This window comes from Mastigoproctus giganteus, chromosome 4, assembly GCF_048544385.1.
Source record: "Mastigoproctus giganteus isolate SK-2022 chromosome 4, ASM4854438v1, whole genome shotgun sequence".
Classification (NCBI taxonomy): domain Eukaryota; kingdom Metazoa; phylum Arthropoda; class Arachnida; order Uropygi; family Thelyphonidae; genus Mastigoproctus; species Mastigoproctus giganteus.
Genome location: NC_143578.1, coordinates 200,353,350 through 200,379,025, shown reverse-complemented (window position 1 = coordinate 200,379,025; position 25,676 = coordinate 200,353,350). Strand labels below are relative to the sequence as shown.

The 25,676-nt window shown below is 36.9% G+C and overlaps 1 protein-coding gene across 1 annotated transcript in view; it reads left to right on the top strand.

The window, feature by feature from the left end:
• cm (AP-3 complex subunit carmine) overlaps nt 1-25,676 on the top strand; it is a 136,772-nt gene that overhangs the window by 24,190 nt on the left and 86,906 nt on the right. The window contains exons 2-3 of the mRNA XM_090371985.1: nt 4,449-4,633; nt 16,600-16,712. Coding sequence (XP_090228111.1) covers nt 4,449-4,633; nt 16,600-16,712 — 298 coding nt within the window. The remainder of the gene's footprint in view (nt 1-4,448; nt 4,634-16,599; nt 16,713-25,676) is intronic.

Here is a 25,676-nt window from a genome sequence, read left to right as displayed (position 1 = left end):
AAACTTCTATAGTTGGTTTCTTCACTCTTCCTGATGGTGTCAAATTGTCCCCAGAAGACTTCATCCATTGGTTCCATTCGTCTCTCATGGCAGCTTTGAAGGGTTTGTTAATGCTGACATCAAGTGGTTGGAGCTGGGATGTCAAGCCTCTGGGTATGACGGCAAGTTTTGTTTTTTGCTCTGCAGCAACCTTCTTTGTATTTTTTGTTATGTGTGCCCTGAACTGATCAAGCACCAATAGGGCAGGTTTGCGTAAGAGCCCACCTGGTCTCCTGCTCCAAACTTTCTCAAACCAGATCTTCATCCCATCCTGATCCATCCAACCCTTGTCATGAACGTGGACAATCACTCCTCGAGGAATGTCTTCTTTTGGCATTGTTTTGCGTTTGAAAATCAGCATAGGAGGCAGCTTGGTTCCGTCGGCACAAGCTAGAACAACTGTATAATGGATCTTTACTTGTCCACTTGTCTTCACAGTTACAGTTTTCACCCCCTTCTTATGCCGACCGGGCTAGCCAGGTGGGTAAAGTGCCTGCCTGGCAACCCAAAGGTGGGGGGTCGAATCCCGCCTTGGGCTTGGATCAAAGTACTGCAAAAACCTTGGGAGGTGCATTATGGCCACAGAAGCCGATGCGCCAACAACTACCAAAAAAAAAAAAAAAAAAACCCCTTCTTATCAACAGTTCTGTTACTTGGGACATCAAATTGAAGGGAGGACTTTGTCCATATTTGCAATCTGTCCCTACTCAAACTGATGTGTCTTCCGACATTGAATGACAAAACGATCAAATTCAAGGACCTTCTACTCAGCTTTCAGGCATCTTTTGGGCAAGTCTGGTGCGTGTATGCATGCTTAGTCCATTTCGTTTCATGAACCTGAAGCACCAATTGTGTCCTCCTTTAAAATCAGTAACTTCTTTTTCATCAGTAATTCTTCTTTCCTCATGCTGAACCATCTTTGTGGACACAGGAATTCCAATTGCCCTTTGCTCCTCAATCCACATCTTCAATTCCCTCTCTAAATCAGGCCATTTTGCTGACTTGTCTCTAATGACCTTCTTCTGCCGTAGCGTTTTCAGTAGCCAGCCTCGTAGTCAGTCTCGTAGACTTCCCGTAGCCAGTCTCGGATTGTTTTCTCAGTTGGAGGAGGACCAAACTTACATTCAGCAGCACGATTTCCATTCACTTTTGCAAACTGGATCACTTTTAATTTGAATTCAGCACTGTATGAAAATCTTTTCTGAGCCATTTCTGGGCAGAACGTGGCAAAACATAACCTAATATGCCGGTAACAAGTGCGAAACAATGAGCACAAAGACAAGTGTGAAAAAGCGGGAAATGCAAGTAAAAAAAAATCTACAACCACTGTATAAGACGCACCCAGTTTTTAGACCCCAAATTTTTCGAAAAAAAGTGCGTCTTATACATGGGGAAATACGGTAGGTCTGCTGGAATGGGTGCAGAGAAGGGCAACCAGATTGGTGATTGGAAAAGGGTGCTTTTACCTAGAAAGGCTTCAGTTTTGTGAATTGCAGCTTCTGGAGACTAGGCACCTGTCGGGTGATCTGATTGAGATGTGTAAGGCCTTGAATGAATTGAGTAAGATGAATGTGAATGGCATTCTTTCTCTTGCTACACACAAATTAGAGCAAAATGTCAGTTTTACTTTATGATTGAATACTTTTGTGTTGCTATTGAGTGTAGTATGGGACACTTGCCACTGGTGATAAGACCACACGAACAGCAGTTACTAAGTTTATCATACATACGGATTGGAGGATAATTGTCAATAACATGTGGCACTCTCCAGGATAGCCAATATGCTGCAGTTTGCGGAATTATGAGTTAAATAAAGAATGAAATAAAGTTATAATGAATGAAATATATATAAACAAGTTAGTTAATGTATGCAGTGCATTATATTTCAGGCACATTAGATTTTTATTTCAAATTTTTTTCTTTTTCTCTGATTAACAGAGGTAAAAAGTAAAATACTTATGTTGTTACTAATTAATTACTAATCAATGGCTGTATGAAAGTAATTGTTTTTACTTTTTAGTAATACTGTGAACCTCAAAATCCAGAATTTTCAGAAAGCACTTTGAATATTTTGACGATTGTAGTGGACTATACAAGGGCCGAGGAAAAATAGGCTTATGGGACAAAATTATGCTCCATTAGTAATTTTGAAGCACCAATTTCTTTATGTTTTGCATATTATTTCTATGACTGTTTGTCGTTACTATGCAGTGTTCTCCCCAGAAAATTTTGCCAGCCGGGTGGCATTATGAAGTAGCCAGGTGGGGAAGTGTAATACTTCTCAATATTATAAAATTTTCTGTTATTTATAAATGTGACTGAAGCGATCCAGAACAGAAATTAATTGCATAATTTAACATTATATGCTCCTTTCGCATTGATCTCAATCGCATAGTATGTTTGAATTAATATTGATCGTGAGCAGTGCAGTACTATACCACGAGAATTGCTTAAATTTTAGCTGGGCGGTCAGTTAAATTCACTGGGTTGTGCAACCCATTCGATAGGTCTTGGGGAGAACACTGCTGTCTATAAAGTCATTCATTTTTCAAGACATTCAGTATTAGTTCAGGTATAGTACTTAATAGTACAGTTAGTTTTTAATGTGACTTTATGCTGAAATCATAATGTGCTATTTATACCTCATATTTAAACATATTGGGGAATTGCAATATCCATATTAGAGCCAGTATTCAAACTTGCAGCCCTTATTTCTTAAGCAGTTTGTTATCCTGGACCAATTCAGCAGTGTGGATTAACATTTTGGCTTAATGGGTTATGTGGAGATTACAGAGAGCATAGTTACTATATTATATAATAAAAATAGTGAATTACCACTGAATATGTAGGCTATGTGCATAACCTTCAAAGAAGTAGAATTTTCAAAAATCCAGCATCCCGATTGAAGAGGCATTTATAAATTTCTCTTGTGTATAACAGGACTCAAACTCAGACTTCTCAAAGTGAGTGACAAGTGGCAAAATCAGCCACTATATTCTCATGGAGGAAAATTACGGAAATAAGTTTATGTAAGCAGATGTGTGAATTGTGCGAGTGCAACAAATGTAACTTGACTTCTGTTTCTGCTTCCACTTGTTTTTGAGGTCGTTAGTCAATGTTAATTGTAATCACAGACACATTTCTTTGCAGAATGAACTGTAATGGTAATGTGTTATTTACAATGTGTGATATTGGTAATGTGTGATATTTACAAAATTTTTCTGGAGTTACTTTCTATGGGAAAACATAAAATATGTTTTAAGATAAAGCTTATTGGCATGGAAAATAAAAGATGTAGCCATATGTTTGCAAGCAAGATTTAAACAAAGATTGTTATTGTAATGCATGAAGATTAGATGCAAGGTTCTTTCTTTTCATAGCATTTAATCATAAAGCTATGGGAGGATTTGTTAAAAACGTGAATGTTAAATAAGGAAAGTTTTTATTTTAATTTGTAACCTAGGTTTTTTTCTTTTTTTTTTTTGGCATTTTGGTTGCAAATGTTCAAAGTTTATTTTTATCTGTTGTTTGATAGTATGGAATTTTAGATCATTATTTTTTCAAATGTCACTTTTCGGACAAAAATCTGTAAAGTTTAGATTCTATTTTCTTGAAGAACTCAGCCTCATAGACTAGAAATGATTGTTGACGCATACTGTAAGAAAGCTTAAAAGAAAACTATGAAATTGTTCAGCTTCCTTTTGAAAAAAATTCACTAGAAGGATCATTAGTTGACCAATGTGTGCAGATTTTAAAGTTAATGATCTGCTACTCGGCCAATGACCCGGTTGCACAAAAATGCCTTGGTTTCTTTGTGAGTGCTGATAGTCAAGCAAGAAGTGAACACTGGGAAAGGAAAGTTGGCTACCAAGACAGTCCTGATACCAGATTCAAAGAACATTAAAGATGAGTTACCAGTAGATCACAACAAAGTACTGTAACCTCCTCTGCATATAAAGCTAGGTTTAATGTAACAGTTCAGACAACTAGGGAAAGGTTTGAGGTCAACTGCTGTGCCTTTGTTTCCCAGATGGTGCTTTGTGTGTAGTGGCTGCATGCACAGTCTGTTATTTAATAGCCACACCTTGTAACCTTGTATGTGTGCTACAGGGTTGGCCACCCTAGCAATATGCAGTCCAATCTAAAAGAGGAAATCATTGCATGTATATAGTATATATGTTTGGACCATAATGTGTAGAAATTTTGGGCATCATTTTACAGGGGAAAAAAAATGCATCTTTATGGTCTATAAAATGCGATAATTTGCTCCTTTTCTTAAAAGCTCTGATAATCACATAATTTATTTTACCATACTTGTGAAATACTCAGTTTTATTATGGTATGCTATTAACATTACAATAAATTTTATTACTTAAGTGTTAACTTATATATGTTATTTTTTTTCTCAGGGATGTGTTTATGGAAAAACACTGGAAAAGTGTTATTCATCGTTCTGTATGTGACTATTTCTTTGATGCCCAAAGAAAGGCATCTTCCTCTGATGATATCCCACCACTCATTGCAACTCCTCATCATTATTTGATTAGCATATATCGTTGCAACATCTTCTTTGTAGCCGTCACCACAGCTGAAGGTATGCATTTTATTAATTGCATGTGTTTTAATATAGTTTTTGTGCTATAGTTTTTTGGGCTAAGGTAAAGAAAGCCAACACGAGAACGATGAGAAACGTCGGATAACTTACGTGGAAAATTAGTTTACTGACATCAGACTCTAGTGCTGCTTGCTTGGTAAGCAGACGGTAGGTGTTATTGGTCTGAAGCCAAAATCGAGAAGGATATATTGATTGACAGGTAGGCATGGCAAATAATGAAGTGATTGGTGGTGGGTGCGACAGATGACAAGCTACTGAGTAGTCATTGGTTAGCATTATAATGTGTATTTATGAGTAAAGAACGGTGCATAATAGTTTTGTGATGAATGGTAAACAGGTAATAATAGCGATGAATCTTTTAAAGATGGAAGAAATTTGTAAGGAAAATTAAACGTTGGTTGATTTTTTGATGAAAACTAAATTAATAGAAGTTTTTGTTCTGTTCATTTTTGTGTTCTTCATGTTTTTTTCTCATTATTAAAAGCAGATTTTTAGAGTTCATGAGTGTTTTTACTATACTCTTGATTTAGGTTTGGTTACGAAAAAAGGAAAAGGTTTATTTTTCATAACCTGACCTTAAAAATAAAAGTACAGTAATAAAAAATTAATATTTTGTTAATAAACACTTTATGTGCTAGTCCACCCATAATTCTAAAGAAAAAAAGGTTAGGTTACCCCCTCCATTTTAGGAGGGGTTCAAGCTCCCATGGGATTCAAATGGAGGTAACCTGACCTTTTTTCCCCATTAGGGCATATTATTGAACAAGAAAATAAAAATACAGTCATAAAAAAATTTATTTTTTTATGAATGTATTTCTAAATATGACTGTGATTCTAAAGAAAAAAGGTTAGGTTACCCCCTCTACTTCGGGAGGAGGTAAAACTCCCATGGGATTCACGTGGAGGTAATCTGACCTTTTTTCACTCTTATGGAAAGCGTTCATTAGGGCAAGTTACCATTAGTGCTTCTGAGTGATACTATACCGATGTTATCGTGTGTTGCGTTCGCGCACAAATCAGCACATTGTTTGCCACGCCTACCTGTCAATCAATATATCATTCTCGACTTTGCTCCAGACTGATAACACCTACCGTCTGTTTACCGGCGAGCAGCGCTAGAGTGCCGTATTGGAGGAATACCCATAACAGTGACATCACCCAGAACACTCAACTCATCGAGAGGTGTCATTTCAGAGTGGAACCTTCTTGATGTTACCGAGGAGGAGATCTGCTCTGAGCTAAAACCACAGGGAGTGATAGCTGTTAAGAGAATCAATGTAGGGATGGAAAACTTGTTAAAACTAGAAACATAATCCTGACTTTCAATTCACCGATGTCTCGTGATGGGATCAAAGTTGGATACATCAACTGTCCAGTGAGGTGCCTCCGTAGCCAGGTGGGCAGGAGCAGCAGTGCGTAGCACACGCTTCTTGATTAGACCTTGGTTCGAGCCCGTGACCATCAAATACGGAGGATGCGGAAAGGTCTGGGAATGACCACCGCATATCCCCAGAGCAATATGGCCTTAGTTGCTAATGCTCCTAAAAACCAAATAACAACAACAACTGTCCAGTGCATCCATATGTTCCAAATCCTTTACGATGTTTTCGGTGTCAGAAATATGGACATTTTCAAATGGCCTGCCGTGGAGTCCTTGCATGCGCTCGTTGTGGTGCAAAGGACCATGACACAACATCATGTTCAGCCACGAAACCTACCTGCATTAACTGCGAGAGAGAACATCCAGTCTACTCATGAGCATGCCAGAGGTGGAAAGAAGAAAAAGAAATCCAACGGCTGAAGGCAGAGCTGAACATATCATACCAGAAGGCAAGGAAAGTGGTGAAACCTCTAAATATGAACAAACTCCGCTATGCCCAGAAGGTAGCAGGGAGATGTTCCATCGGAACTCAGACGGACATGACCATTCCTCCAAAAGAGTCATTCACTCCCATCGCATGCTACCTCTTAAGCCCACAAAAACCTGCACAGAAAGACCAATCAACTGCCACTCCAATATCGGTACCTCCTAATGCTCCACAAGTAACAAAAGCAACTCCCAAAGAAAAGACTAAGAAAGTTGAAGTACACCTCCTAGTACCTAAGAAAACATGGATGTCGAAGAGAAGGAGGTACAAGAAGATTCAGTCTTGGAACTCTTTGCTGAGGATGAAATGGACACTGGACAGCGTCTGTACTTCCCCGGGAAAGATAAAGCCAAGACTGACAAAAGTAAGCCCTCAGCACCTTGGAAGCTGCCTGATGGACCCACCAAGCCAAAATAATGGTTAAATTCCTACAATGGAACTGTCGTGGATTCCGGCAAAACAATGATGACATCAAGGCCCTCCTGCAAAAGCATCAACCAGTTTGCTTTTGCTTACAAGAGACATACCTGATGGCAAATGAAAACCCTTCCCTTTGTAACACTACTATCGTTCGAAAGGACAGAACTGGAGATGGACCTGATCATGGGGGGTGTTGCTATACTTCTAGGAAACTATACCCCATTTCAAACTATTCTGCTCCGCCAACATAGAAGCGGTAGCAGTTTGCCTTACGATAGGGTTCTTATTAATAGTCTGTTCGGTTTATTTGCCACCTAGAGCTGATATCTCCCAGAAAGACCTTGATGATCTCATTGTGCAGCTGCCTACTCCTGTCTTACTGCTGGGCTATTTCAACGGACATAACACCCTGTGGGGTAGTGCCGACATTAATGGAAAGGGACGTGTCATAGAGCACATGCTCACTAACAATAACCTTTCCCTTCTAAATGTGAAAATTAACACCTTTTCCCACATGCCTACCCGTACATTCTCTGCTGTTGACCTCTCTATATGCTCCCCCTCTTCTTTCCGTCACTCGCTTGGGAGGTAGAGGACAACCTTTATGGAAGCGATCACTTCCCCATGATAACCAACTTACCTAAAGGGAGACCGTGCCCACCTTTTAGGTTACCGCGATGGAAGATTGATCAGGCTGCCTGGAATACCTTTCAACACCTGGTAGACTTGAACATCAGTACAGTCAGTTAGGAGCCTATCAGTGATGCAGTGGTGTACATCAGAGAAAGCATTGTCCATGCAACTACAATACCGAAAACATCTACCCGGTTTCCGCCATTTCCAAAACCTTTGTGGAATGCTGAATGCACAGCAGCAAAAAAGGCACAAAATAAAGCTTGGGGTATATATCGACAATATCATACCACAGCCAATCTTTTAGCCTTCAAACGTGCACGTGCAAAAGCACGGTATACTCGTCATCAGAGCCAAAAGGAATTGTGAATCCGCTTTACATCCACTATTACCCAGATTACCAGCAGTAAATATACATTGCACCATTCATCGGTCCTGGAATGTAATGGATGCATTATTGCAGACCCAGTTGTGACTGGGCTAGCCGGGTGGGTGAAGTGCCTGCCTGGCAACCCAAAGGTCGTGGGTTCGAATCCCGCCTTAGTCTTGGATATTATGATGGTGCCGTACTCTCCGGTTGGACCTCATGGCCACGATACACGAAGGAAGCAGGAAAAAACTGGTTCCTTCGTGTATTGCCCACATCATATGATTAAAAAAAAAAAAATTGCAGACTCAACTGCAATAGCCAACGCACTTGGGGAAACCTTTTCTGCCATCTCGTCAACATCTTCTTCCCAGAATTTCTGGTCTGGAAAGACAAATTTGAAAAGCAGCCAATTAACTTTAAATCTAAAAAGTCTTATCCCTATAATGGGCCGTTCATCATGTAAGAGTTAGAAACAGCTCTGACTCTTACCAAGGCAAGTGCTGCTGGACCAGGTCTTATCCATTATGATATGATCAAATATCTGTCTGCAATATCCATGGACCAACTGCTCTTTCTATATAACAGAATATTTTAAGAAGAGCAGTTTCGGATTGCTGGCATAAGGCATTCGTGCTTGCCTTTCCTTCGTGTATTGCCCACATCATATGATTAAAAAAAAAAAAATTGCAGACTCAACTGCAATAGCCAACGCACTTGGGGAAACCTTTTCTGCCATCTCGTCAACATCTTCTTCCCAGAATTTCTGGTCTGGAAAGACAAATTTGAAAAGCAGCCAATTAACTTTAAATCTAAAAAGCCAGGAAAGTATCCTAAAATCCCAACGAACTACCGTCCTATTTCTCTGACCAGCTGTATGTGCAAAATTCTGGAGACAATTTTAAATGCCTGCCTTATATGGTATTTGGAGGCAAATGAGCTCATCTCCAGATTGCAGTGTGGCTTCCGTAGAAACAGGTCAACTTTGGACCATTTAATCAGGCTCGAAACTTCCAATCTAGATGCCTTTTTAAAATGAAAACACCTGGTGTCCGTGTTCTTCGATATGGAAAAAGCATATGACACAACTTGGAGATTTGGAATTTTAAAAGACCTTACAGCATCGGCCTTAGAGGTCATCTCCCAAGTTTTATAAAAAACTTTTTATCTCATCGTTCCTTCCCCGTCCGTGTAGGATCTACTCTCTCTCTCTCGCTCTTTTAGCCAAGAGGAGGTTGTACCTCAAGGATCGGTTTTAAGTGTTACGCTTTTTGCCACCAAAGTGAATACCATCACAGAACATCTTCCTCCAACTGTAAACTGTGCCCTCTATGTCAACAATACTGGGATCCCGGTCATTTTTTGCTGGTATTGATACAAAAATACCGGTTTTTCAGTACTAATTAAAAAAAAAAAAGTTTATAATTTAATCAAATAAAAGTTATAAAATCACCTTTATGTGATTATGACATCATTATCTCAAATAGCAAATGTTTGATAAATCATCTATAGGAAACCATGCACCACTGCAACCTGTCCACAATTCTCGGACAACTTCATGTCTGACTGTATCGTAACTCCACTAAGTGTATAAGTTATTTTGGGGTTGCTGTTCCCCAGGTATAAGACCTTGCATTTTGCTGAATTAAAGCATAGCTGCCACTTTTCTGACCATCCTGGAAGTCTGTCTAGGTCACTCTGCTTGGTGGCGATCATTAACTACTCTACTGATCTTTACATCATATGCAAGTCGCAAGACCTCACGCCCTCCATCCCTTCATAGATATCATTTAAGATAATCAAAAACAACAGTGGTGACGATACTGATCCTTGGGGAATCCCACTTCTTACATTAACCAATCTGAGGAATAACCGTTTATCACAACCCTCTGCCTGGTGCCCTCAAGCCACCATGCTATCCATCTAAGGATTTTCCCTCTGATTCCAGGTTGCTCCAACTTATAAATAACCGCTCATGTGGGACTGAGTCAAATGCTTTGCTGAAATCCAAATAAACAATGTCAAAATTATTCCCAAATACCAGCTCTTGAGTGACTCTGTCAAAATAGCTTAACCAGATTAATTAAACATGATTTTCCCTTTACAAAACCATGCTGTGTATCCTTCAGAATTCCATTTCCATCTAAATGATCCTGAATTCCACCCTTGATCATTGCCTTCACGATTTTTCCTACTACTGAAGTTAGACTGGCCAGTCGGTCGGTCGGTCGGTAATTTCATGTTACACTCTTAGATCCGCCTTTATGTTCCAATTTACACCAATCCAACGGAATCTCTCATGAGTCTAGTGATGCTCTCATAACTAGCCTTAATGGTTCAATGCACTCACTTGCCGCCTCCTTTAAGATTATAGGGTATATGCCATCAACCACAGGCGCCTTACTTGCCTGTAGGCACAAAAGTTCTCATTAAATAATCATTTGAAATTTCAACATCGTTAATTACATTTTTTTCAACTTCACTTCCATAATATCTCATTGACACAAAGGGTTTTTTATGTAAATATCAATGCAAAGTAACCGGTGAGTTCATCTGCAACTTCAACTATGGTATCCAATACTGTCCCACGTCCATTACATAAGCGTCCAATCTGATTTGTCCTTCTGTTCTTTGCATTTATATATGTGAAGAATTCCTTAACTGCATTCTTTGCTCTCTTCTTTATTCCTTAGCCCCACTCTTTGCTCTCTGCCAGACTCAGTAAAGATACTGTAGTGAAAATTATACTTTGCTTAATAAAACGTCTTTCTCCTTCAGAAAATGATGAACATAATTCAACCATGGAAGACCAACATGGAACAGAACATCGGTGTTCCGTAAATTCTTTCCAAAATAAGAAATTGCCTGACTCCAATGAGATTAAAAGATGAACTTGAGTTGGAAATTAATGAAATACTTTTATTAACTATTTTTGCTAAAAAAGTTTCAAAGCCTAGAAAATATGGACTGAGATCATCTATGATTATCTCAGTACAATAGTACCAGAATAGAATTCGAAAGGGCGTTTTCTGCCGCTAATCAAATACTGTATGTACCAAAATTAGATCCATTTTAAATGATCATACTATTGATTGCTTATGTTTCTTAAGGACTCACTTTATTCGGACAGGTAGTGTGAATGCTTAAACATAACTAAACTTTGCAGTAACAATATGTATTTTTTTGTTTTTAGAATAACTGTATTTTAATGATTTTTTTCAGAATATTTATTATTGCAATAAAAGTTTATTTAAAACATGAATTCAAGTAATTACAGTACTTGTTTTTTCCTTACTTTATTGCACCTAATTTTTATCAAAATTTATTGAGAAAAACGTTTGTTTTTTGAATACCGATATTAATACTGGTATCCCGGTTTCATAAATTAAAAATACCAAAATACCGGTATTGTAAGCCCTACTCTATGTTGACAATTTTAGCCTATTCTGTGATTCCTGCAACATGAGGATAATTGAGAGACAACTGCAACATGCCATTGACCATCTGAACTCACGGGCAATGAATAATGGATTCAGGTTCTCTTCACAGAAGACTGTTTGCATGCATTTTTGCAGAAAGCAGTCTTCATCCCGAACCTGAATTGAGATTTGGACAAAATGCAGTTCCAGTGGTACCTGAGACTAGATTTTTGGGGCTCGTATTTGATAGAAAGTTGACCTTTCTACAACACATTCGTCAACTACGTGTGAAGTGCACGAGAGGCTTGAATATCCTACGTGCAATCCCTTCACATTCTTTGGGTACTGCCCGATACATCCTTTTGCACCTCTATCGTGCACTCTTGCGATCTAAGTTAGATTACGGGTGCCAGGTATGCACATCATCTAGACTCAACATACTCCGATGGCTGGATCCCATCCACCATCAGACGATGCGTATTGTCACTGGAGCATTCCGAACATCTGTCCAGAGCCTATATGTCGAAGCGAATGAACCCTCGTTATTGCTTTGTAGGAAACAGTTGTCTTTACAGTATGCTTTGAAATTGAAATCCCTGCCAGACCATCCGACGTGGACACCTGTTTTTGAGCCATGTTGGGAAAATCTGTACAACACACGCCAGACTGCCAATCAACCATTCATTATTCGTATCCAAAGGCTACTGAGTGATTTGGATATAACATTAGACAATGTTGCCCCATCACCAGGGCAACTCACTCCATCCTGGCATGCTTGTGTCCCAAACTGCAACTTCTGTCTTAACAATTGGAGAAAGGACAATACTCCATCCGCTGTCTACCTGCAGCTCTTTTTAGCACAGTACTCTGAACATTCTGACTTCGTGCCTGTCTACACAGATGGCTTGAGGTTAGAAGCGTGTCGGATCTGCAGCTGCTTTCCCAGACACCATGGTATCTGAGCAGATCTCCCATGAATGCAGTGTGTTCATTGCAGAGCTGCACGCAGTTGAGCTAGCCTTGGATCATATACAAACCACCCACAAAAAATATATTATATATACCGATTCTCTGAGTTCATTGCAGGCTTTATCATCGATGAGGTTCAACCCTCATCCTGTCCTGACCCGGATACAGCAGAAGCTGCACTTCCTTTCAATCTGAATTTGATGTTCAATTCTGCTGGATCCCAGGAAATGATTTGGCAGACACTGCAGCCAAATCAGCGAACCTCTTAACCCTAGCCTGTTAGTCCCCCATACTGACTTTTTTTTTGTGTCCTCGCCTCTTTCCCCTTATATATATATATATATATATATGAGGTCAGCATTTTTTACTGTTTTGGCATGAAATTTTTACGGCCGAATGCCCTTCTTGGCGCCAACCCTCACCCTTTATCCGGGCTGGGGATATGCAGTGGTCATTCCCTGACCTTCTGTGTCTTCCGTATTTGGTGGTCATGGGCTCGAATCCCGGTCTAATCAGGAATCGTGTGCTACGCACTGCTGCTCCTGCCCACCTGGCTACGGAGGTGCCAGTACTCCCATACAGACTACAGGCAAGTAATTCGAAAGAAACTTGTATCCCAGTGGCAACACTCCTGGCATGGACAGGCTGCAAACAAATTATATGAGATTAAGCCTGTAATTGAACATTGGCAGTCTAGTCTGCACAGGAACCGAAAAGCGGAAGTTCTTTTATCTCGGCTCTGCATAGGACATTGTCACTTGACACATTGCTATCTGCTGAGGGCAGACGATCATCCTATGTGTAGAAATTGTGACATCATTTTAACAGTCCGTCATATTTTAATGAATGTCTGTGTTTTTATAGTGATTGTCTTTTATGTTTTAGCCATCTGTCTGAGCCTTATACACTCACAGATTTTATCGGACAATGGCAACATGTCAGTTATATTTAAGTTTTTACAACTTGTTAATCTAAACTACTTTATCTAGAATGCTTTTATCGTTTTATGCTTTATAAACATTTTATATCGTATACTCTTTCACAATAATATATAAACAATTATAATATTATACTTTTATATTTTACACCTTTATGACTTGGCACATTATAGCCTTAGAACCAAATGTGCCATAAAATCCTAAAATAGCCAACCAATCTGCTTTGCTACTGTGATCTGAGTCATGATTTAAATTAAATTTCAATACAAAATTATAAACCTAAACTTATATCCCAATGCAGTTATAACACTATATATATATATATATATATTTTTTTTTTTTTCAGTATCGAGTATTATCTCCAAGTTTCATTATATAACTTCCGTTATATGTATTAATTAATAATGTTACATTTGTAAAACCTAAGTCGTTTTATGTATTTAGTTAAAAAAGTACAATTTAATTGACAATGAAGTTTAATAAGATTAATGAATTTTACTGATTAATTGATAATACTATACTATACTATACTATACTAAGCTAACAGGTTTCTAATACCGTGCAATGTGTTTCGCTATCTAGTTCGGGATATATGTTGTATCATATAACAATGGCAGCAAGTTACGAACGGTAAATCTATGGACACTAAGTATTAATTAACTTTCAAAATTGTGCTATCTAAATTAAAAATAAACCAAGGAGCTTGAATAGGTCTATAAGCTATTTATAGAAAATAATTTAATATAACAATTAAGTCAATAAAATGGCTAAATATAAATAATAAAAACTTAGTGTTCACCAGAGCTGCAAAAATTTGTAAAACACATGGATTGGACACCCTTACCAGTAATAAGTAGTAACCTACAAAATCTCTATCGAAGTTCAATTTAAACTAAGTATTATAACTAGGAATATAAAGCTACTTTTAGAAAATAAATTAATATGCCAATTTAAGTCAATAAAAGAGCAAAAATTTAAGAAAACTTCTCTATTAGCCGGAGCCGTAAAAACTTCACCTGCACAAGGCTACTCTCGTTCCCAAAAAAACTTGTTACTGGTTAAGTAACTGTACTTGTTAAGTAAATCTGCAGATCTCTTACTCTTAAGGTCATTAGTGCCAACATATTCAACGATATCACCTTTTGTGCCCATAAAAAATGATATCTGCCCTACAACGTCATCAACTTTTGCCCATGGCAGACATATCCTGATCCTGTTCCACCTATCCTTTTTGCATAATATATTCCCCGTCTCCCTGACAATAGAGTCGCCAACAATAACTACTTCCTGTGGGTCCAGTGCATTCTGCCTTGGAGATTGCAGCTGTGTTGCCTGATGCACAGGAGTGAGCTCTGGCATTGAGTTGGGCAGCTGAGAGCTTGATGGGCCCCTCATATTTATTTCTTCGAGAGCCTACACCTAAGACTCTCATACGCCCATCAGAATGCCGAGTTGGCACCTAATTTCTCCACAGTCTCTGCACCTAGTACATACAAAGACATCCTCCTTGGTTAGATCATGTCCTCTTCTAGACAGGTCTGCAAACATTTCACATTTCGCACATTTTTTTCAGACTGTGATGCATTAGAGAATCGCCCCCTTCGGTTCTCCCGTGAGCCACAGTACTTCCGCTACTTTGTGCCCGTTGCTTTGCTGTTCTAGTCAGGGTCACGATTCCGTTTAAGTATAATTTAATTAACAATGAAATTTAATAAGATTAATAAATTTTACCAATTAATTGATAATACTATACTAATCTAACAGATTTCTAATATAGTGCTGCGTTTTCGCTATCTAGTTTTACATTAAACCTTACGCTATGAAGTTTGGGATTTACGTTATGCTATTCTGTATCGTATAACAATGGTGCAAGTTACGAACGGTAAGATCTGCGGACACCAAGTATTAACTTTCAAAATCGTTATCTAAATTCAAATGAACCAAGGAGCTTGACTAGGACTATAAAGCTACTTATATAAAATAATTTAGTATAACAATTAAGTCAATAAAACTACTAAATATATATAAAAACTTAGCGTTTGCTGGAGCTACAAAAATCTTGGCCAACACGGAGACAGAGACACATTTCAGTTGTTAGAGAGTTGAATTGTTTACATGTAGACAGACATAGTGAATCTAGAAAATGCTTTGCACATTTATAAATGCAACTGAAAAAAAAAAAAAAAAAAGGAGTATGATGAAAGAAGTCTGGTTAAAATCAACAAGAGAATAGATATTGTTTATGAATATGGAATGGACCACATTTTGAGAAATTGTATTTTTCCAATTACTAGAATTTTTTTTATTAGAACATTTAGATTTTCTTCTCTCTTGGATTAGAATATTGTCTTCTCCATATAACCCAAGATGGGTCTTTGCCTTCTCGACGATGTTCCACCAATAAGCCCTTCCAGAAGTCAGACTTCTCCAATGTCTTATTCTTATAGTCTTTAAGTAATTTTCTATGTCATCCACTCATATTTTTCATGGTCTTCTCTCACCGTCCTCCCTATAGGTTTCCATTTCATTATACTCTTAGTTCTGCTGTTATCCAGTCTCATAACATGTCTCAACCAGGCAAGTCTTTGGCTCTTCACAAATCTAACAATGTCCTCACCCTGAATAAGATTGTCAAGTTCATGGTTCATTCATTCTGATCCTCCAGGATCCATCAACATCTTGTATGGGCCCAAAAACGTTTCGTAAAATTCTACGCTTAAACACTCAACAACTGCTCATCTTTACTTGTTAGTGTCCAAGCTTCACAACCATATATCACAACTGGTCTAATGAGGCTTTTGTGTATTCTTAATTTTAAATGTTTGATTAATACTCTGAACTTCAATAGTTTTTCATGTGCATAGAAACATTTGATTCCACTCAGGATATGGGACTTAATTTCATTAGTAATAGAGTTGAACTGATTTATCTGTGAACCTAGGTAGGTAAAATTCTGAACATGTTCAAATGAGAAGCTACTGGTTGTTAAATTTTCAATTTTCAGAATATTGTCTTATTTCATAGTAATTCATGTTATATCATATATGATATAACATTATTACATATCTAACACATATTTGTTAGATATGAAGAACACATTCTTCTTTAATATTAAAACATCGTTACATATTTAGTTGTATTTGTATTAACTAAAAGGGGAGAGATGAAATACCAATGACAAGTATGGCATTACGAGTGGCCATGTTGATGACAATACATTTATATTTTATGCAAATGTAGATAAGCTACACAGTATATTTTGAAAGTGTTAAATACTTTTGAGATAAGTATACCATTAATTCAATTCTAGTTTCTATTTTTCCCCCTGCAGTTCCACCTTTATTTGTAATAGAATTCCTCCACCGTGTTGTAGATACCTTTGAAGACTATTTTGGTGACTGCACTGAATCACTTATTAAAGAACATTATGTGGTTGTTTATGAGGTAAGTGTGTATCTTTCTGTATTGATAAAATTTTTAATTAAATAGTGTAAATTCATTGTATTTGACATACTTTTAAATTTAAATTTGTTAAAGTTTTGTTATTTCCTTTTTCTTTTCTTTTTTATTTTAATGGTTTCATTTTCTCCTTTACTAAATCAAAGGGAAAGCTGTTTTCTCTATGACTGGTGACATTTGTCACCAGTGTTGAGCAATATAAATACCCAGGTCATCTGACTTATTGATTCTCTTTTATTGCATTATCACCCGTTAGTTAAAAATATGCTTTTTATGTAGTTTGATGATTGTCATGAAACAATATCCATTCATAGTAATCCATTTATTTAGTTTATGATGTTAGTTATATAAGCCAAATGTATTAATGATTAGTTCATATGATTTAACATTATCAGCATAAGTTGGGATTGAAAATTTATCAATTGATTGACATGTATAGATATAATGGGGGAAAAAAAAAACAGTAGTCAACTCGAGATGAGCCTTGTGGAAACATTCCTAGTAATAGAAACTGTGATTGATCCCACTTTTACTATACTTTTCTTATTTGTTGGAAAATCATGAACTAGGTTTAAGGCAGGACTGATGAATCTCATTAATTGCAATTTGTACACTAGCCCCTTTTTTGACTGTGTGCTCCACTGTGGGGTACTGAGTTACATTACATCCAGTTGTTTTCTACTATTTGGTTATTTTTCAATACCCACTGACCAGCTACATTACATCCAGTTGTTTTCCACTATCCATTTGCCTTTCTTATAACATCTTCTTGTGTAAGAAGATTTTTAGTTGTTGACCCGACCATCCAAACCTCTGAATATTATTTTTGTTCCTCAGAAAATCTGTAGTTTGAATGCATATTCAATCAGTTTTTTAATAAACTTGATTTATGTATTTATTGGTCTGAGGCTGGAACACATTTTTAAATATAGGTGTGATCTGAGTTACCTTAAATATTTTTGGAAACCTTCTTCCTCGTGTGAAAATCATATTAATGTGATACAGTAATTGATTTCTGCAGTACTAAAAAGCTTTGGTTCAAGAAAAAACTCATAGGGAATTCTGTCACCACTCACACTATAATCTAAAGAAAATTTATTTAACACTGTAGTCAACATATCTCTATATGCTGACTACAGTGCAAATCTCTTAACATTACCATTGTTAAATTTAGTATTGTCTAGAGCTGTATAATTAGAATTATTTTCAGAATATAATTCTGCAAATTTGTTTGTATAGTATTATACGAAATTATATAATTCTGCACTGATTAGTAAATTTTATAACATCATTAGACCTTGCACTGTTTTGCCTTTTCCCTTTTAGTAAAACCTTTCTAATTCTAGAAATATATATATAGACTTTTGTGTAACCTTTGATTGAATCCTTTTTATATATTTCTTAAGATTTATATATTAATTACTTCACTTTCTTCTTGGTTTTGTAATACTGAAGATGAGTCTAGCTTAGTTCCTTTTTAAAATTTTTTATTTTATTTTAATAACTGTATGATTTGCTTAGTAAGTCAATATGGATAACTCTTAATATCATACTTTCTTGTGAGAACGGACCTGATTAAAATAATTCATCCATTTGGGTTGATTGAAGGAATGGGGCCATTAGATTGGTATTAGTAGTGGCAAATGATGCTTATACAGCATCAGCCAAAAAAAAAATTCCCATATCATTTGTATATCCCCTCTAATAGTAAATTTCTATGCATATATCTTGCAACTGTCCTTTCTGAACTTGAACTTAAGCTTCCTTTTGTGTGTAGTCTCAGCACGAAGATGGATTCCATTAGCATTGAGCTTACTTAATCCATTCAAAGTCTTAAACACCTCATTCAGATCTCACAGGTGCCTATAGGCACTGTAAGTAAGACCACCCTTTTTTTGTTCCCCCTCATTAATCATGTTGCTCTTCTCTGCACCCATTCCAACAGACCAAAAACCTTCCTAAAATGAGATCTTTCACACCTTTATGTGAAGATGTGGCTTAACCATTGCTTAATTCAGTGGGATAATCACCTCCTTATCCCTGCCGATAAAATTCCTGTACATCATTGACAAAACCTGATGAGCTGTCCTAGCTGCCTCTGTGCACTGCATAAAGTGTCCCAGAATAACATACTGTGTGGTACCATACAGTATGTTATTCTGGGATTGCTCTACCCATATGCAGTACTTTGCATTTGTCAATTTTAAATTTAACTGCTACTTCTCAGCCCATCTGCCTAATTTTTCTAGATCTTATTTCAGTAGCATACTGTGATAACTGTCATTAACCACCCTATCAACCTTTGCATCATCTACAAACTTAGACATTGAGCCTGATATGCCTTCATCAGTATCATTAATAAATATAGAAACAACACTGGATCCTGCACTAAACCCTGGGGAACCCCACTAATAGCAATATTTCAAGAAGAGGAGCACTCATTATAACTGCACTTTATTCTCCCACTCAACCTCAACCATCTGTTTATCCATAACAGTAACGTACCCCAAATGCTACTCTGTTCTAATTTGTTCAGCAGTCTTTTATGAAGAACAGTGTCAGAAGCTTTTCTTAAATTTAAGTATATGATGTCAGAATTATATTTTGCATTCAGTTCATATGTTACTATGCCATTTAGATTGGTCAAACAAGACTGCCCCTTATTGGAACAGAAGCCAAGCTAGCAGCTCTGTTATTACTCATGTTACCCTTTGTTCCCCCTTTATGAATTGAGTAGATATTCACACATCTGTAATCCATAGGGACCTTTCCCCCTGTTTTCGCACCATTAAAACTAAAATGGAAAAAAAAACCAAAAAACTTTTCTCTAATCCACGGATGCTCTCATAATTATGTCTAAAAGTTTGCTTACTTCTTTTGCTGCCTCCTTGGATAGCTCCCATTCATCCCGAGTGCTTTTTTTTTTTTTTTTTTTTTTTGTATTTAGCTTCAAGAATTCTCTTCCACTTTCCTCTTGTTTGTCACAAAATCTTCTTAAAATTTGATATACTTCTAGCATTCTCATCCCTAAAAAATTCCTCGTTTGTGAATGTAGATGCACAAACCTATTTAATTTGCCAGCAACCTGATCAGGATCATTAACGTTAAACCATTCATAAAAATCATTAAATGATATGATTTTTTGTCACAAGTAATATAAAATGGTAAAACCTTACTAGATTACCTTCATACCAATTTTTGGGAGAGGGGAGGGGGAATTTTTTTCCCCAATAAAAATATTGGGGATTCATTTTCCCCTTCCCCAAGACATTCAAGAATTACTGGCAGAAAAAAGTAGCTGAAAAAACAGATTTGGTGGAAATGGCATCGGAGGTAAACCAAATCAATTCAGAGAATGACAGCGCAGATGAAAGTTCCAAAGTTCCAAATTTTATACTAAAAAGCATACGGGAAGGCATAAACTTAGTTGAGCAATTAGAATCTTATTTTTTGAATGCAGATCCTTCGACCGAAAGGAGCACAAAGTCCAAAAGGGCATTTCAAAAATGCTTAGCTCCATACCAAGAAATTTACAAAGATCTATCAAGCAAACAAACCCAGATTACCGATTTTTTAAAGAGAGCAGAAAGTACACGAAATCTAGATGCTGTAGAAGAAAGTTTAGAAGGCAAAGATGTTCTGCAACAGAGAAAACATTCTTTGATTGTGCTTAGCAGCGATGAAGAGGAAGAAAATTAAATGGACGTACGTTATCTGACATGTATGTAAGACTTTTGTTCAGTTATTACTATTTTTTAATAAAAATTAAGTTTCAGATAGTTATAAAAATTATTAATAAATATTATTAATAATTTAATAATTATTAATCATTATAAATATTATTAATAAATATAGAAAACAGCACTGAACTCTGAGGGGCTTCACTAACAACTTTAGTTTTCTGCAACTCAATCCAACCCTTTATCCATAGCAGTAACTTGCCTCTAATTTTACAGTAGATTTTCAGAATAATGGCACCTTTGGGGATTCATTATTTTGATTTTTCCATTATCTGGTAAGTTTTATTTTTAATGTATTTAATGCAGAAATAATGAGGCCAAATAAGAAATAGAGAGATTAAGAATTTTATTAACTGCACATAAAAAACATAAACATGTTGATGATCCAATGTTATATTCTGCCATTAATATCAAGTTTAGTCTGCGTGGGTAGCAAAGTTGTATCATCACCATCCTCCCCACACCAGGTGGAAGAGGTCTTGGCTCGAATCCCATTGATGACGTTAGGAACTTTTATAGGATTTTTTCACTCTGTGGCTGAATTAGTGGACCACAGGCATAGATAGCAAGGTTTCCCCCCAAGAAATGGGGTTTTTTGTCCAGCAAATGGACCAGAGAACACATGCAATTTACAGACAATACACATGGGTATATGAATTAACATTCCGGGTAACCCTAACATAATAGTTTGGATTATATCAAGTTTATCATTAAGCTTTAATGTTGTTCTGCTTTTCTTCTCTGTATGAGGTTTATTAACTTTAGGAGCTATAGTGAGGGGTTTTTAATTTAAAATAAACATAAAACAGCAGTATAATCCGTGATATCAGTACAGAATTCACTTTGAAAATGGTGAACGTAAACAAATACAGTAATCATGTAACTTGCTGTTTTCTTTTTTGGGCACTGCAAAATATCTGTGCTGTATATATACATCCAATCTCAGTGTGCTTTTATTTCAAACTTGCTGTTATTTGGGGTGTCGTTATTTCAACAGTCTACTGTACATTGCTGCAATTTGTATAGCAGGCTTTCATGTGTGAACAGTATCAAAAGCCGTTTTCTTTTTACTGAAATCTAAGTATATGATGCCAGAGGTATTTTTTATATCCAATTCCTTTGTGACTACATCATAGAGGCCAATCAGATTGGTCAGGCAAAACTTTTCTTAGCAAATCAGTGTCACGATTGCCATATAACTGCATTCCTGTCAAGATGATCCTGCATTACTTCTTTGACCATTGACTTTATTATTTACCCTGGAACTGAAATCCAGCTTACACGTTTGTAATTACTCATTTTACCCTTCAACCTCCCCTTTTTTTTTGCAAATAGGCGGAGGTCAAAGAGACATTTGCACATCCAAGGATGCTCTCATAATTATGAGCAAAGGTTTGTTTACCTCTTTTATTTTAATATAATTGGATAAATTCAAGCATCCCCAGGTGCCTCAAGTACTTTAAGCTTCAGCAATTTCTCTTCACTTTTCTCTCAGTTATCACAAAATCATTTAGCTTCCAATTAGAATTAGATATGCTGCTGTATCCCCATCACAAAAAATTTTTCACACATGACTGTAGATATAAAATATTTCAGTTTTTTGGCAACATGATCAGGATTGTCAATAGTTATGATGTTCATGTCTAGTGGAGAAATGTCATTCATCTCTTTTCTCCTAGTGTTAACATAAGCAAAGAGTTCTTTACTATTTTTTGTTTTTAGCTAGTGACTTCTCTTAATCTGCCATAGCTTTACAAATCACCTTTGTGAATTAGTGCAGACTAGTTCATACTTCTGTGCCCCTCTGCTAATTTATAATATCTCATGCATTTTTTCTTCTGTGCCACTAGTCTCATTAGTTCATATGCCATCTACTTAGGCCTAAACATTGAACAATATCTATTAGTTGGTACAAAACGCTTAGTAATTTCTTTGGCTACTTTGCTGAACACTTCCTGTTTAGATATAGTTTGTAACATTATATTTTTTATTATTATTATTATTATTAGCCATATAGTGCAAGGAAGTCTGAGGCATATGCTGCACCAGCCAAAAAAAAATCCCTGAGAGAGAGAGAGAGAGAGAGAGAGAGAGAGAGAGAGAGAGAGAGAGAGAGAATGATGATATCCAGCTCAGGACTCTGGGTGTGCCAAGCCCATACTCACCAGATGAGTTGGTCTCCCTGAAAAGAATTTAAAAACTATCTAAGAACATTGTAGTTTACAAAAGCAAAATCACTTCCCCTTACTCTTTATGATAGTTGTATTTTTAAGTAAATCTCACATCAATATACTATGCTCACTGCTGTTTAGTGGTTCCTTTTATCTGGAGATTCTTAATTCATGAAGTGTTACTGCTGATAACCAGATCAAGACCATTGCTTTCTCTTAGCATTAAGGGGACATTAGCATTAGTAGAGGCATTTGATGCAAGAAAGCAAGCTTATGCAGCATCAGCCGAAAAAAAAAAAAAAAACAAAAAAAAAAACCCACTTCCACTTCACACCTCTGTTCGTTCAAAATACCTGTCCAGCTGAGCCTTGTTACTCTTGTTGCTCTTATTACTCTTGTTGCCTCTCTGACATTCTGGCATTAGAGTGGGCAACAAGAAAGTGTAGAAAGTAGTCATTTGGTAAATCCAGTGAAGATCTGCTACTCTATGAGAAACCAACCTTTAAATTTCAGTGATCATCCAGAAAGTTAAAATTATCCATTATAAGATATTCTGATTTAATGCTTTGTATTTCAAAAATTCAAATTTTGTGCCCCTTTGTCGCTGTGGCACAGCGATGTTTTTTTTTTTTTTTTTTTTTTTTTTTTTTCATGAAAATCATAATCATGATAGGTATTGTAACCTATAGTACTTAGCACCTTATGTGGTTTTTTTTTTTTTTTTTTTTGTTAGTTGTTGGCCCATCAGCTTCTGTGGCCATAATGCACCTCCCAAGGTTTTTGCACTACTCTGATCCAAGCCCGAGACGGGATTCGAACCCACAACCTTTGGGTTGCCAGGCACGCACTTTACCCACCTGGCTAGCCTGGTCGGCACCCGTATGTGGGTTGAAGGTTGAGAAGATAGAAGATAGTTGTTGACATTACACTTGAATTACTGTAGATTGTAGTTTCCATGAAAAACATGTGAAATAAGGGTTGTTCCAGAAACAGAAGTTGAAGGGATAAATGAGGAAGAAGGAAAGTTGGTTCTGAGTTCAAAGTTGAACGGTAAGTAAACGCTGACTGATGTGGCACGTGTTTGGACTGGTTTGGAAGGGGGTGGAATCATAGATGCTGTTTCAGGAGAACATTATCCATGGAAGCGTCTATGGAAAAAGTATCCAGCAGAAACAATGTCTTATGGGACAGAGAATGGTGAGCCTTTGAGAGATAGGTCATTAATTAGCCTGAGAGAGGTTTTGGATGCACCACCTCATATGTGGGAACAATCGTCCATGTTAGGCAGATTTAAGATTTGTACAGAGCAAGTAGTTGTTTAGAAGAAAAATAATGCCAAGAGCAAAAAGCAAAACTCAGTTTTTTCAATGTAGAGGAAGCAATATTTGTGATGCTTATGCCAAGAAAGATCAGAAATCATGGTAATCCCTAATGGAGATATAAATGTCTTGTCTACAGATCTAATGTCAAAATTTGATGACTTAATCAGTACTCCAAATTCATGATATATATTTACCGTGCTCTCAGCATTAGTGTACAAGCAAGTATATGTACATCTGTATTTGTTCTTAATAACTCTGATATGGCCCATATATTTACTTGTCCCATGAGGAATCCCAGCAGGCCTTGTAATCCCCCTCACCTTGCTTTCCAGTTTTATGCTTATCCTACTAGTAGTATTGAAAGAATCAGTTTAAACTCTGCTTGTGGCTGCCATTGAACTATTGGTCTGTTCCCCTTCCAGCCAAACTAGCAATTTTCTTACCCAGCTAACACTGTATCAATAGCTTTTGCAAATACTCTCGCAACCGCCTCCTCCTCCTTATATTTAAGTATATCTCATTCCTATGAAGAGTTTCTCCTATTAACAAGTATGGACCATGCTGAGAAGAACTCTACTGCTCAAGCCTTGCACACCCTCTTCAGGGCTGAATAGGTTAAAAGGGCTCTCATCAGATGGTATGAATATTGGTTCATTGGAAAATAAATGAAGTGAATATTCAGGGAATGTCTGCCTTTTTAATCTTTTTTTGGCTTTTAGCACAAAAATATACAATACAGTTTGCTAATACTTTGCCATTTAAGTGTGTTTATGTTAGCCTTTCTTGGTGGCAGCAATGGCTGTGAAGGGAAAACATTCTTTGTCATTTTATTGCAAAACTAGAAGCTCAGAGTTTGAGTATTGTTACATAAATAATCAATAAGGCATAGAATAAAAGCAATTAATAAATAATTTAGGCAGCACAATTGAAAAGCTGCCATTATCGGAGAAGACATCACTACTCTTAAGCAGTCTTTAATTTGAATATTAACGTTAATGTGAATTTAGCAGTAAAATTTTTTTGCCATAATTTTTACTTGATTACTGCTGTACAGTGGTACCTTGGATTGTGAGTAACTTGGTCTGCGAGTGTTTTGCAAGATGAGCAAAAATTTTTAATAAATTTTAACTTGATAACTGAGCGAGGTCTTGCAATACGAGTACAGTATTACCTATACGTTTTGTCTGCTGAGTGTCATGTGATCACAAGCCACTTGGGATTGTGGGTAATCGTCTTGCATGCTTGGTCTCAGTCGGCATACCTCATTCGTATAGTCAACATCCGTGCTAGCGTTGTGACCACGTGAATGTGCGTAAAGCATTTTTTTATTTTGTGTCCAAATGTAGTGACTGTTCTTTATTAACTGTACTATGACAATGGCCCCAATGAAGAAAAGGGTTGAAAAGGAAGGTGGTAAGAAGAAGGAGATGATTATGGTAGAAGTTAAGAAGGAAATCATCAGGAAGCATGAACAAGGTATGCAAGTGGCCACCATCGCAAGATTTTATAAGAAGGCTACGTCAACGATTTGCACAGTATTAAAGAAGAACTAAGGGGCTAGATGTAGCAAAAGGAGTCACAAGAGTATCAGAGCAATGGCCACGTATTCTGGAAGATGTAGAAAAGTTGCTTTTGGTGTGGATAAACGAGAAGCAACTAGCAGGTGATACTGTGACCGAAAACTTGATCTGTGAGAAGGGAAAGGCCTTGTACGCC